Source organism: Pollicipes pollicipes, unplaced genomic scaffold (genome assembly GCF_011947565.3).
Source record: "Pollicipes pollicipes isolate AB1234 unplaced genomic scaffold, Ppol_2.1 Scaffold_2555;HRSCAF=2994_pilon_pilon_pilon, whole genome shotgun sequence".
Classification (NCBI taxonomy): domain Eukaryota; kingdom Metazoa; phylum Arthropoda; class Thecostraca; order Pollicipedomorpha; family Pollicipedidae; genus Pollicipes; species Pollicipes pollicipes.
The window spans coordinates 9,770,333-9,784,747 of NW_023596136.1; the positions used below are offsets into that span (position 1 = coordinate 9,770,333).

Consider the following 14,415-nt stretch of genomic DNA (forward strand, 5'->3'; position numbering starts at 1 on the left):
GCACTATTAAACTGTTGAACCGTGATTTTACGACAAAATCGGAGCCCATGCGGTGTTCTGTGCATCTGTTTGCAGGGAAGATCAGTGATATTTTAGCACTATCACGCTCTCAAAACTGGGGATCATAACACACACACAACGCTCTCCGCATCTGTGACATAAGCACCGTTTCTTTTAGCATCATTGGTGTTTGCCGAAGTTGAATGCATTTTGGTAGACGCGGCCGTGTTTTTTAAAAGGTTTAGTCTAAACCTCTTGATTGGATGCGTTTCTGGGTTGAGGGCTTATGCTAAGTATCGTTTGCTGCGTTAGCCCTATCCCCCCCCCCCCCCCCCCCACCGCCATCCGGTCAGAAAATTCCGTGTCAACGGCATAATTTTTCGACGAAGGATTAACGTGTCGGAATATTACGGATACCTGAGACGACTCAAACACATCCCGCTGTTGCTGCGCGAATCGAGAGGGGCTCTAACCAACTAAGCTGTCAGACAAGCTATGGTGCATTTCGGACGGGACGGGTTATAGTGCATTTCGGCGACATGCCACACAACTTCCATCTAGTTGTATCAAAATTATATTTTCGGAGGAATGCACTTATCACGTTATGACTGGTGTGCTTCAGAGCAAAAGAAATACTGGCGTGGCGTTAGCCATTTTTTTTCTGAAGAAATCTGACCATTCCAAAGTTTGGGTTTTCTCAATTTAACGAATGTTTTATTCATAAAGTCGTGGCAAATTGAAGACTTCCAGAACGAGGTAGTCCTCATGGTAAACTGAATGTCGATTAACTTAATGTTAGAGCTGTGGCGTCCCCGTACACGCTGCTCTCTAGCATTGCCCTAGATCTGCCCTTGACGGCTCCCGCGCGCGTAGGAGCCGACGCGTAAGGAGAGGGTCGGCTGATGGCTGCCGCGCGGGTCGTCTGTGCGCGTAATCACACATCAGGGTACGTTCTCGAATACGTATCCAGACCTGACTCCTGAGTGTCAGCGGCGCAGCCGCGGTGACGGAAGACTCGTCATTGAAGACTCAGACAGAATTTGTCATTGAAGAGGACAGAATAAAAAATTATTTATTAAATAGCAGAACGTTATTGAAGAGGACAAAATAAAAAATGCCAACACATAACCCCGAAGCAGCAGGAGTTAAAGGCCTTTCATGCTTATACAAGTTCCAACGCGCGTCAAAGCATTGGTCGCGCTTTTTTCAAACTCTGATGATTTATTGTCACCAGCCTTTGCTTTTACCTTCTATGCCCTGATTATTGAAGTGTCCGTTGAAAAATGTGGTGCGGCCCATTTAATTTTTATATGGGCACATCTTGACCGAGCACACACAGTTCTTACAACCTCTGGTTTATTTGTTTCAGGTCACGCTTTCCTACATGTAACCGTCTGCTTTGGGCCTCGAGCACCCTTGGAAGGACATAATGTTTTGTTGATCGTATAGCCCGTCGATTATAAGACTTCTTCCTAAAATTACAGCTCATTCTAAGCCTCTTAACAAAACACGTCAGCTTCAGATGAGAAGTCGCTAACCAAACGCTAGAGCAGTTTTGAAATTTTAACTAGATGTTTCGATACAGTTTTTCAATTGGGCATCGGGGACGTGAATTAAAGTGGCCGAAATCTGGCTCAGGTACCCGCCCCTTTCCTCTTCGCAACGTCTCTGGGCACTTTCCCAGTCTTATCAACAACGGTAACGTGAATTATGTTCCGGACCATGGGCAACAATAATCGACATCATTACATCCATAGATCCTTAGCACCGTATTTCTTCTGCTCAGTGACCGACTACAGCGATGAAGAGGCCACGGCTATGAGCAGTTACAATCCTGAGACGGCAATAACCATGCAAAACATAGCTGAGCGAAAACGGAAGCGCTTTTTTACCAGCGTAAACTTCCCTTGTATGCCGTGGTGCTGTTTTTTCTTCAAATGGGTGTACTCATTAATCAATCATAATTCGTACTAGCATAAAACCATTGCTAAAAGCCCAGCGCAATCCACTGGCATCCCATTTAAGGAGGAGTCCACATTTGTGTGGGGATTTTGAACTAAAATAGCCATCTGAGGATTATTCTGTGCAGCTCACAGCCCTGCCTTTCTGAAGACCTAACCCCTCCAGTTGCTGGGCTTAATACCCGGGGAGATGTTGCAGACTATTTCGGAGACTATTTCAAGGACCCAAGCATCCATGACGTCATAATAACGTCGGATTAGATTATCGAGTTGTTCATATGTGGCATCCGCGAGCACAACATACAGATATAACGGCCGTCAGTTGGCTCTCAATCACTGTTGTGCAAGGGACGATGGCGTAATCAAACAATGACGTATCGAAAATCATAGTTAATAAACAGAGATATTGCGCGTCTAGAGCAGTCTTCTCCATTAAAAAGTGTATCAATAGTGTTAAGTTAATTTATTGCATCACATCTGATGCTTACTTCAATATCTCCAACTATGGAGCATTCCTGTACCGCAAAGGCGCCCTGCCCCCTCCCAGCACGCATCACGTGACGCGGTGGCGTGTGCCAAAGTACGACGCTCGTAAATGCATCCCTCGCAATGCTTTATAACGTTCACTTTGGGAACAGTTTAAACTAACAGCATTCTAAACAGACGAACCGCTTTAATAATGACGCCTTTGCGCCGTTCTATCTCCAAACGTACGCTCTCCAAAAGCCATCCATCTTTAAGGCAGGCGTCATATGACGATTCCCCCTCTGTCCGAAGGTTTGCGTTCCGTTAGTCCATGTGTAGGCACGTGCCAGTACACACCGTGCCTGCACATGTGTACAACCTGTCGCAAGGACAAGCATATGTGTATGACGATATATTACCAGAAAGCATGCCCACATGTGTACAGCTTTTGAAGACAGTGCATATGTTACAACCAATGACATGTCAGAACTCTTCGCTCCGCCAACGACCAGGTAAGCAGACTCAGTGCCTCTATGGCACTTCCACAGGCACATACAACAAACATTTCACGGTGTAGCGCTGTCCCGTTTAAACGATTTATCAATATGCCACACAATGGACCGCACACAAGCCCTAACCGACCGGCTAATATTCTCAGGCAGGGACCTCATGGACTGTTCAGTGAGGGCATGTCACCAGCGCAGACGGAGCGGGCGCGGGCAGGGCACCAATTCGCCGCCAATGCCCCACAGTCCATCTCGCTACAACTGGCGCCGCCGACGACATTCGGTCCGAGGCAACACGATAGTGAGTACGATTACCACGATGACATGCGACTAAGCTCCGACCCCCCAGCATACTATCGTACAACAATGCAAAGCTCTCTGCTCGGCGATCCCGCCTGGCCACCGTCGGCTGATAGCCGGCCGGCGCTCCGCCCCGCGCCAACAGCAGGCTACATGGCTCTGCTTCCCAGTCCGGAGGAGCGTCCGCGACGGCAGACGCACGCCGCGGTGTCACTTGCCGCCCAACTATACACAGGCGCACAGAACGCGCCACGCAGACGGCCGACGCAAGTTAGACGTGTCGGACAAAAAAAAAACACTGAAGAAAACTTCAGGGACAGCAACATGGAGAGATACGCAGCCTGTACCGCCGCGTGTTTAAATCGTCGAAAAGTGACGGAAACGTACCGCTGCCAAGTAATCAGGAAATTCCATTGACGGAAAATGCTTGAACGCCGTCAAACGTTGCGAACGTTCCGCCCCTGCTCGTAATCCGAGCCCGCTCGAGAAGCCCGTTCGATTTTGAACAGCACCAGTGACAATGAGCGACAAAAACGTGGCCCGAGATGGCGTTCAAACGTCCGAAGCTGCGGGCTCATGCACAAAATTAAACAGGTATAAAATTACTACCCGCACGGGCGAAGAAAGTAGCACTGCCACAACCCGTTGACATAGGTAAAGTCACATCCTGTGTAGATTACACACCCTCGCCGTTCACTGGGGTGACCCCAGAGCCTTGACCTCATCGCAGACCCCCTACAGGGACCACACCGGCCCGTCAAAGCGCAGGTGCGACGGGTCACGTCAGCCCGCAGTCTCACACGTCGACGCCAGATGGCGGGGGCGTCAGCAAACAGCCTGAACTTTGCTTATCGCCTGTAGCTCCCCAGGAACGCCTTGCAGTTGGGGCAAAAGTGCTCTTTGTTCATGCATTCGTCCATACAGCACGGGATCAGACAGCAGCCCATCCAGCATCTGAAAGGTGAATGCAAATAAACATCAGGTGATGCGTGCAAACACACCTATGGCTGGGAAGCAAAATACTCTGACAGACATGATAACAATGCAAATTGACACAGTAACAATGTTCCTACGCATTTCCCTGCAAAAGCTCCATGAGGATATTTGGAGAGGAGCTACCGCCTGACCATGTTAATGAACTGACTAAACGCCTGATAAGCTGCAGAGATAAGACGGCTTACATGCCAGATCACACTGTACACTGGCATAGACAATTAAAATAAACGCTTTCAGGTTCCCCCGAAGTCACGCTGCGCTAGTGGACGTGCGGATCCCAACAGTCCTCGCGGAGCAGCAGGCCAAACACACGTGGTCGAGCCCTGGGCGGGGCCGGTTTACAGGGACACGACACCAGCAGAGCCAATCAGGCGTCCACGCGCCGCGGAGCGGCCCGGCCGCGGCGCACGCACCCGAACAGCGCGATCAGCAGGCCGGCGATCCAGGCCGTGGTCGATGGCGACGAGCGCACGCTGGTCTCGATCTCGGCGTGACAGTGCGGGCACATCATGTGGGCCGGGTTGGGACCGGCCACCGTGACCAGGTGCGTCTGTGCCGGCGGCGCCGCTTGCAGGGGCACACCTGCGACGGGTGGCGCACCGCTCAGCCGTGCCACGCGGCGTCGGCCAGGGGCGCAGTGCCGAGCCGGCACAAAACACCTCATGCGTTCGCCCCATGCGCTCTTGACGGTTCGCGCATGAAAATACAAGCTTCTTAGCACGATCGTAAACTACTGTTCAACGGCTGAAAAGGTACGAGCCTGCCAATGTCCCAAGAATGTTACTTGACTCGCAAGAGCGGCTGACGATAAGAGCCGTCTGCCAACAACTCGAGTGTCTCGACAGCGCAGCCCCTGGAGGTGAGCCACGGGGTCCCGTGCGTCCTGCGTGCACCATCCTCCTTCCCCTGACCGCTCCTGAGACGGTGCGGCGCGTACCTGGCGGAGCGCCGTACTGTCCGTACTGCTGCTGCTGGGCAGGGCCGTGCGGCACGCCGGGTCCCTGGCCGTACGGTCCACCGGGCCCCTGGCCGTACGGTCCACCGGGCCCCTGGCCGTACGGTACACCGGGCCCCTGGCCGTACGGCACACCGGGCCCCTGGCCGTACGGCGAGGGTCCAGCGCCGCCTGGCGGACCGTACGGAGACGCGACCTGGGGCATCGGTGGAGCCTTGTAGTCGGCAGGACCTGCGCACAAGGCACCAAAGAAGGAGTCACACTCGGGCAAAGTCCGCCCGCCGCAGAACACAACTGACGGCGGCTGGCAAGAGGGCCACGGTGTTCCTTGAGGACAATGCGTACCTGGCGCCGACTCCTAGGCGCCCCACAACACCGCTGGGGCACTACACGACGTGTCCACCAATGACCCCATTTGGATGGTCACACCGCATGGCTAGGTGAACAGCTTCCACGGAAATCTCGATTAAGGTCATACGACATAGCTAAAGTGAAAACATTCCGAATCAAAGTGACACTGTCGTCATCGACGGCCCATGACACGTGACCTCACCTGGGTCAAGCTCTGCTCAGGTGACGGCAAGAGAACATCGGCGGCGTAGCGATGTCTTTGTTTGTTTCTGCGTTTTTGCGTACAAAATGCATGAAGAACAAAATGCTATGCCTAATGTAAGTGGAGCTGACAGCTGTGGTGATCCAAATCACGTGCGAAAACGCTCAGAATGCCCTCAACCGTAAATGTATGACATCGCCAAACTTAAGTTGAGACAACGAGTAAGTTAAAGCTTACAAATTTCTTTTGATCAGTATACCAGCTGTATCACCATATGGCCTTGGAATATGAGGCACAGTATATTACAATGTTGGTAGAAATATGCAGCCATTTCAGCTCATAATTCACTGTAAGTTCAATCTTAGTCAAATCAGAACCTTTTTGTTGAACAAGGAAATTTCTTTACAGCCTTAATGTTTACTGCTTAATGATATTTCACATTGACCAGCGATCCACGGAAAATGAATGGCGCAATCTGATGCGTAATCTGTCGGATTCGGGTGACAGTGTGACGGCGGGGTTACTTGATACCATGAATACCTATGCAGGTTTTAGCCAAATCAGATCAATAGCGACATGACTAAAAGACCTACGCGCTTTTGAGAGGTCCAAAATGACCATCCACATTTCATAGCATGATGACGATGATATGGGCTGCATGGCACACTGACTACAATGGTAATATTGCTACCATGCATCTAATAGCAGCTGTTGCGTGGCAAACATTGAGTAATCACAAAACTCTGCATAGTTTGACCCACACTGAACAAGTAAAATAACTTCAATTTTTAATTTTGGTTCATGCTGTTGTTCTTTTGATGTTGCATGGTTGACTGTCACAAAAATAGCATGAAGATGGTAATGAGCAGTTCATGTCTATTTTTGACTGAACTTCCACAGAACAGTAAAAGCATGACAATGGGAACTAGACTTCAAGCTCAACTTATTCAGAATGAAATCATTAACTCCCATATTTGCCACCAAATTTTAGTTTACAACATCCATTCAAAGCTGTGAAATCTGTACCTTTAACCATGGTATTTGTTGACATAAAGGGTAACACAATACAGGGTCAACACATCAAAATGTTAGAAACATGACAAATCCAAACATTACATGGCCCAAACCTTCAACATGGGTTCCACAACACATTAATTTACATCATTCTGATGGATTTTACATGTTATAGTGACTAAAGGTAACTCTGGTATGGTTTAGTTTTTGGTTTTGGGACTAATCAAAAGTGTTGGGCACCACAGGTCTGTTATTGTCAGTTTCACTGTGATGAAATCACATAGCCAGATTTAAAGCATTACTTACACCACTTTAGCAAAAATGCATCTGCATGCAAGTTATTTCATGCACATTTTCTCAGTCAATATGTGGTGGATTCCTGGAGCACATGTCCAGCCAGTGGCTGCTGGGTGGTTCAAGTTTGCCTTTGTTCTGACAGTCAGTTCATACCTGGTGTCGGCTGGTAGGCAGCACCTTCAGTCATAGCTTGGTTATAGCTGGGTGGCCCATCAGTTGGAGGCTGAAAGTCAGGAGGTGCAGAAGCCTTGCTCATGGTGAGGTTTTCAGGTCCTGAAAACACAATCAGGATCAGAACACTCAATAACATCTGTGACTAATGTGATCCAGGCATCATAGTACTACCATGCCTCTGATGCCATAGTCATCCATAGGCAGAAAAAAATTTAAGGTTTAGCTTAAATACTTAAGGTACCAATTTTGACATCTGTTCTGGGTAAATGAATTACTGGAATGACAATGAAATGTTCTGGGATCAATCTGATCTATGACTGCAATGATCACAGCTTGTTCTCAGAATCTAGAAATTATTCAGGGATCACGTGACCTGCAGCCAGTCAAAAGTCATGCCAGCAGCACTTCAAGCAGGGGACATCTTTGAATACTTTGAGAAGGTCCCCAGTTTGAAAAGACATGCTGTTAGGACTATTGTCCCACTCTACATAATTTTGTTTTTGTGATATTTTTACCATCTACCAGAATTCACATAACCAGCTATCAGTTTCACAATAACTTTGCTGCCAATATTTATTGAGGGTTCATGACAAAACTTCTCATGTCCAGCTGCCATACCATAACACATTATCTTAAAAAGATAGGTGCATACCCTAGTCACATGGCCTAATTTTGGTGCAAGGCATATCACATGAACAAAACTGCCAATCTTGTTCAGTTAACTAAATTCATTGAGCCAAGAAAACACAAAACTGCTAGCCTCAATCATTGCTGAATAACCTGGGGCAAGAAGGGACATAACAGCTATATATAATGTCATAATACAGTAGACATGTGACATGGAGCATGAGTGCCAACCAGATGTTGGGCTGAAAGGGGATAGGGTAGGGAGGTTAGGTTAGGTCAGGTTAGGTTAGGTTAGGTTAGGTTAGGTTAGGTTAGGTTAGGTTAGGTAAGGGTATGGTAGGGTAGGTTAGGGTAGGTCAGGTTATGCTACACTGTCATTAGGTTATGTTAGATTAGGTTTGGTTAAATCATCTGGGCCCTTGGTCTCAAAATCCAATATTAACATATCAATAGGTCCCTTAACAGTCCCACTTCATGCAACTCCGTCCTCACGTATGATGCAATAACGCTCGACTGCATCAACACACGTTGATGCTGTGACCTCCACCTCGGAACCTACCTCTGTAATGGAACGGATTCCCACGGGTCTTCTAGGATAGTTGATTCCAGCTCGTCACCCACCCAGTGTAATACCCACCGACCCACTTACCACCCGCACGTCAACGCCCGTCCCCTGCGCCCGTCCGCGACAAGATCAGCGTCAGGGGACCAATGGGGAAATCCCTCGGCCCTGGTTGGTATCAGAAGGCTGCAAGAAAAATCTGAATACAAAAGTGACGCGATGGAGACAGCTGAAACGAATACTTGGGCAGACAAGTGTAGAATTTCGAGACGCAGCGCGGGGTTTGTCATGCAAAACATACATTGCATTCGCGTTCGAGTACTGCTGAAGGGGACACGTTCCGGCCATCTGGGGTGGCGCGTGTTGGTGTCTGGATAAGTGTAGAGCATTTTTGACAGGCCATACGAACGGTGGAAGCTAGTTCTGTGGGGTCACATTTAATTTACTTCTGAATTTCTTCCTGTTTCAAGACTTCGGGTGAGTCTCAGTGTAATGTTCTTTCTTCTTGGTGGTGATGGAGTGAAGTGAAGATGACTGGGCGGAGCCGACCCGGTAAGCGAGTGCGTACAGATGAACTTTTCTTTTCTCAGGTAGGGGGGGGAATCCTCAGGCTCATACCTGAAAATAACGCTGAACTCAGGGAAATCATTCAAGTCCAAAGGTTGGCCATGGATCCAGATGTGCGTGAGAGGAGATCTGGGAGGCTCTGGGAAGGTTGAAAAGGCGAATCTTCTGGCTGCAGGCAGCCTTCTGATAAACACCAAAAATCATGGACAGACTGAAAAGTTCATGAAAAATAAAAAGTTTGGGAATGAGGAGTGTGAGGTGTTCGCGAACAAAGAATGAACACATCCAGGGGAACCATCATTGCATATGACCTTGTAGATTTGTCCGAGACTGAGATTGTGGGATGGCTGGGTGAATTTGGGGTAGTGGGTGCTCAGAGATTCACCAAGAGGGTGGATGGAAAGATGGAGAATACCCCAACCATACTTTTGACATTTGACAGGTCCTCATGCCCAGCCAAAATGGAGCTGGATTACATCACTTACCATGTCCACCAATATATCCCCAACCCACTGATATGTTTTGGTTGTGGCGGATTTGGCCACACTGAAACAAGATGCCCTGGTGATCCTCTATGCCTTCGTTGTGGGAAAGGAAAGCATGAAGGGGAATGTGAGCGCTGGTGTGTGAACTGCAAACAGTCAGGACACTCATGTATGGCCAGAGAGTGTGAAATATGGAAAAAGAAAAGGAGATATGTAAGATTAAAACTGAACAAGAACTCTCATACCCTCAGGCTAGAAGGCAATATGAGAAAGAGCATGACCCCCCTGTCCTGAAGTCATATGCTGCAACTGTCCGGCACCCAAGTGTGGCTCCCACTAACAAGCAGCATGATGACCTCAGGGAAAAAGTAGGAAAACTGGAAGAAAAGGGTGGGTGAGATGATTGCTCTGCTTCAGCAACTGCTGATGAAACAAGGGTGCCCAGGGGAATACCAGGGGGAGGGATGACAGTACCAGACCTGTAGGTAGACAGGATGAGGAAGTTGAGGTGGATGTTATAGCAGAGGGACAGAAGGACACTCAAAAAGATGAGCAGGAAACCTATGAGAGGAGGAATGATGGAGAGGTTCAAGTGATGCAGAGAGATGATGTAGAAAGTGAAAGAGTGGACAGGGAGATGAATCATATGACTCTGGAGCATAATGAGGAGATGGAGGGTTGGCAGAGACCATGTAGGGCAAAGAAAAAGGACAAACAACAATGTAACATATCTGAGGTACCTAATGACACTACCCCATCACCAATGATTAGCCGAGCAGGGAGATCTATGGAGAGGCCGAAGAGAAACTCCAGCCAAAGGAGGTCATGGAAGGATGACTAACTAGTATTGAAATGGAGTGAACCACATTTCTTTCTTCTTTGTTAATAGCTGAATAGTTTATTGGTGATTGGTTGACAGGTATGTTGAATATTTGAACGAATAGGCCAGCAATTCAGACGTTCTCCACGTAATTGTTTCTCGTGCCGAGGGCATGCAGTGGTCGGTGGTGTTTGTTTTCATAGTTATTTTAGGACCCTTAATGCCGGGATTGTTATGCGAAATGGGTTTGCAAAGTTGAGGGAGACTTAAATAACGAGTTCATGGTGTTTTCCGGAGGCAGCTGCGTTTTCGGTTTGAGCAGAGGTCGCCCGGTTGGGCTAGTCCCAGCCAACTTGGTTCTCGGAGGTAAGGTTAAACATCCAGGTGCGATACCTAATTCGGGTCAGGGGGTGGACGAGCTGAGGTTGTTTGTCTCGTGGAGGTCACCCTTCGGAGGGTGCGGGGTGATCCTTGCCGGGGGCAACGGTACAGGCACTATTTCCACTCGACCGGCCGGAGCGCGCCTGGTCCCGACCGCGGGGTTGGGGCTGGCTGGGGAGGGGAATAAGGGAAAGGGAAATGTGTGGTGTACTGAGATGTTTGTTCGTAGTTACAGGACAAGTAGTACATACCGATGTTTGGCATATTTATTAATTTATTTATCTGATTTTTTCATGTTTTTGGGTGGCGGTCCTTTGTTGGATTTCGGCGTTCGGGCTGCGCATTGGTTGTATGTTTGTGTGTGGGGATATGGTACGCGGCACAGGCTACTCGCGTGATTTTCTGATGGTCAAGTTTAAAAGTTCACTAAATGTCGAACTGTTGTCGGCGTGTGTGCTTGACTGGACGGAGTCTGCAGTCTAAGGCAACAATAAAATGACTTTCAGCATTATGCAGTGGAACTGTAGAGGTGTGATTTCAAAGTGGGCGGAGATAAACCACTGTTGCTGGCAAGACCACATAGTGCCGTATGTCTCCAAGAGATACACTTACTCCCTACTGACCAATATGATTTCAGAATTCCCGGATATTCTCTTTACAACGCTTATTCTGACGCACATATTAGACGAGGCGGAGCATCAATCTACGTCAGCAACGACCTACCTACCTCATTTTCAGGTCACACTAAATACTAATTTTCAGGCGGTGGCATGTTCGGTGACAATGGGGCATTCTCGTATTTGTGTTTGTTCTTTATACTTACCACCAAACGAGAATTTGACGTACCTTGAACTGAACGACTTGGTTACACAGCTACCGCAGCCGTATATCATAAACACGGACGCCAATAGTCGGCATTTCTTATGGGGTGCAGACCGGTGCGATTCTCGTGGAAAGGTGTGGGAAATGATAATACGGCGACATACCTTAAAAGTGATGAACGATGGTTCCCCAACCAGAATGGACGAGTACACAGGATTATGGTCACATATCGACCTGACTGTGACGTCAAGCAGTGTGGGACAGTTCATGCATTGGCAAACGGACACTGACTTACACTCCAGTGATCATCTCCCAGTTTATATTACATATGACAGGTATGGAGATATTCCACCACGACGTGACGAATTTACTGGTTGGAATATTAACAAGGCGAACTGGTCTGAATTTACTGACAGATGTTGTTTGCGATTCAATGAAAGGGACGGTATGCAAAACTACCAAAACATTACGAAGGTTTTGCTGGGAGCAGCAAAAGAAAATATTCCTCGGAAAATCAGAAACACCAAATATAGCTGCCCCTGGTGGACTGACGAGTGGCAAGGAGGCAATTCGGGCAAGGAAACGGGCGCTCAATCGATTCCGACGTTCGCACACACATCTGCATTTATTGGCTTACAAGGAGGCGAAGGCGAAAGCCAGAAGGATAATTCGTACGGCAAAGAAAGGTTCGTGGGAAAAACTATTGCATATGTTCAATGTGAATACGCCGATGCAACACTTATGGGACATCATTAGGAAATTTACCAGAAAGGAGCGATTTGCGAGACCCTTACCTGTTCTGAAAGTGGCTGGTAACATAATTGACGACCCAACTGAAGTTGGAAATATCTTCGGACGGTTGTTTTCTGACATGTCCTCTCGGAACTACCGAGCCACTTTTAGAGAGCTGGAATGGGATGTGATGGATCAAATGCCGTCATTTATTTCTGACAATGAGGAGGTTTACAACGATGTGTTCACGATAACTGAGCTACAAATGTCTATTGCTAAATGCGGCAATACATCCATTGGACCGGATGAGATACATTACGCGTTTTTTAGACACCTACGTGATGAACAATTGCATTCAATTTTGGAAATGATGAACTGCATATGGTGTGGAGGTGATATCCCTGATGAATGGAGACACTCGATTATTGTTCCTATTTTGAAACCAGGCGAACCTAGGGAAAACCCTGAGTCATATAGACCAATTCAGCTAACTTCATGTTTAGCAAAATAATGGAACGAATGGTCGCCAGACGGTTATCCTGGTTTCTTGAGCGGAACAATATGTTGTCTAAATATCAGTGTGCATTTAGGAATGGAAGGAGTACCACAGACCATGTAGTCAGGCTGGAGTCCGAGATTAGAAAAGGTTTTTTCTACAACAAATATACCTTGGCTGTTTTTTGGACCTGAAAAATGCATATAATCTCACGTCTAAAGTTGCTTTGCTCACAAAAATGTTTAATATGGGTTTTAGAGGACGCCTTATGTATTTCGTTAGATCGTACCTTGATAACAGAACCTTCCAGGTGCGCAATGGAACATTATCGGATACGTTTGAACAGGAAAACGGCTTAGTCCAAGGAGGAGTTATATCCCAGATACTGTTTAACATCATGATTGATGACGCGTGTGGAAATGTCCCGAGTGAAGTGTCCCGAGCGCTGTACGCTGACGATTGCTCTCTATGGGTGTAGGGAAGGAGAATTTTTCATCTAGTTAATAAAACGCAGGGGGCGCTGAACCATGTGAGTGCATGGGCTGATCGGTGGGGTTTCCCTTTCTCACCTCACAAATGCAACGCAATTGTATTTCGAAGGTATATGAAGGCAAGAGAGATGATGAACATACCTAACTTACATATATTTAACCAACCGTTAACATACACCGACACCGTCAAGTTTTTGGGAGTGATGCTGGACTCTAGGCTGAACTTAAACACGATGATGCAGTACATTAAAACAAAAGCTGTCAAAAGGATATCAATATTAACATGTTTATCTGGAAAAGGCTGTGGCGCAGATCGTTCTACACTATTGAGAATATACAAAGCCATGATAAGACCGATATTAGAGTACGCATGCCAAGTTTTTGATGGTCCCCGTAACAAGGCAGTGGAAATGATTGATGTTATTCAAAATGAATGCATCAGAATTGCTACTGGAGCCTTTAGAACTTCGCCCATTTTACCACTGATGGTTGAAGCAGACATACTTCCCTTGAGACTGAGGAGATGCGACTTGTCTCTCCGTTATTCCCTGAAGATACTAAGTCGAGAGGATCATCCATGCAGAAAACTTATGGCCAATGAGGCTGCGTTACATGAGGTAGAGACTGGATATATGAAAAGGATTTCTGGTTTCCCGCTATATGAGAGAATACTTGATATGTGCCATGAAACAGGATTCGATTTCCCAGAAGAGGTGACCTTAAAACGCAGCGTCGTTCCGCCATGGAGATTACGTAAATGTACGTTGATAAAGTTGACTAACAGGAGCAAGAGAACGCTAGATGAAGTGCAAATTCAATGTGAGTTTAATGATTTGAGAAGCAGGTATACAGAATACGAGTTCATATTTACCGATGGAGCAAAAAGTGCAGACGGAGTTGGATGTGCTTTTGTCCACGGTGAAAGACGTCAAAAATTTAAACTTCCTGAACTTTGTTCGATATTTATAGCTGAAGGATTCGCAGTATTACAGGCTCTGAATTATACACATACAAATCGCATCCTCAAATGGTTATATGCACACACTCCTTGTCCATTATAACAGCCCTGGGAAATCCGACTTCTGAAAACCCGATCGTGATCCATTTACTAGAGACGGTCAATCAGCTTATTGAAATGGGCAGTATAATCCTTGTCCTCTGGATCCCAAGCCATAGTAATATACGTGGAAACGAGACAGCGGATGCACAAG

The 14,415-nt window shown here is 47.3% G+C and overlaps 1 protein-coding gene across 3 annotated transcripts; it reads right to left on the minus strand.

Annotated features, from left to right (window-relative positions):
• Positions 1-4,024: 4,024 nt before the first annotated feature.
• LOC119108634 (lipopolysaccharide-induced tumor necrosis factor-alpha factor homolog) lies at positions 4,025-12,336 on the minus strand. 3 transcript variants are annotated; one of them, XM_037232248.1, is made up of 5 exons: positions 12,280-12,336; positions 7,201-7,320; positions 5,166-5,414; positions 4,642-4,810; positions 4,025-4,186 (listed from the first exon to the last, which is right to left on the minus strand). In XM_037232248.1, the coding sequence occupies exons 1-5, from the start codon at positions 12,302-12,304 to the stop codon at positions 4,081-4,083; spliced, it is 669 nt and encodes a 222-aa protein (XP_037088143.1). In that variant the 5' UTR covers positions 12,305-12,336; the 3' UTR covers positions 4,025-4,080. The 3 variants fall into 3 exon arrangements, with proteins under 3 accessions (XP_037088143.1, XP_037088158.1, XP_037088152.1); XM_037232263.1 differs by lacking the exon at positions 12,280-12,336 and adding an exon at positions 8,498-8,591; XM_037232257.1 differs by lacking the exon at positions 12,280-12,336 and adding an exon at positions 8,408-8,490.
• Between the last annotated feature and the right edge of the window lie 2,079 nt (positions 12,337-14,415).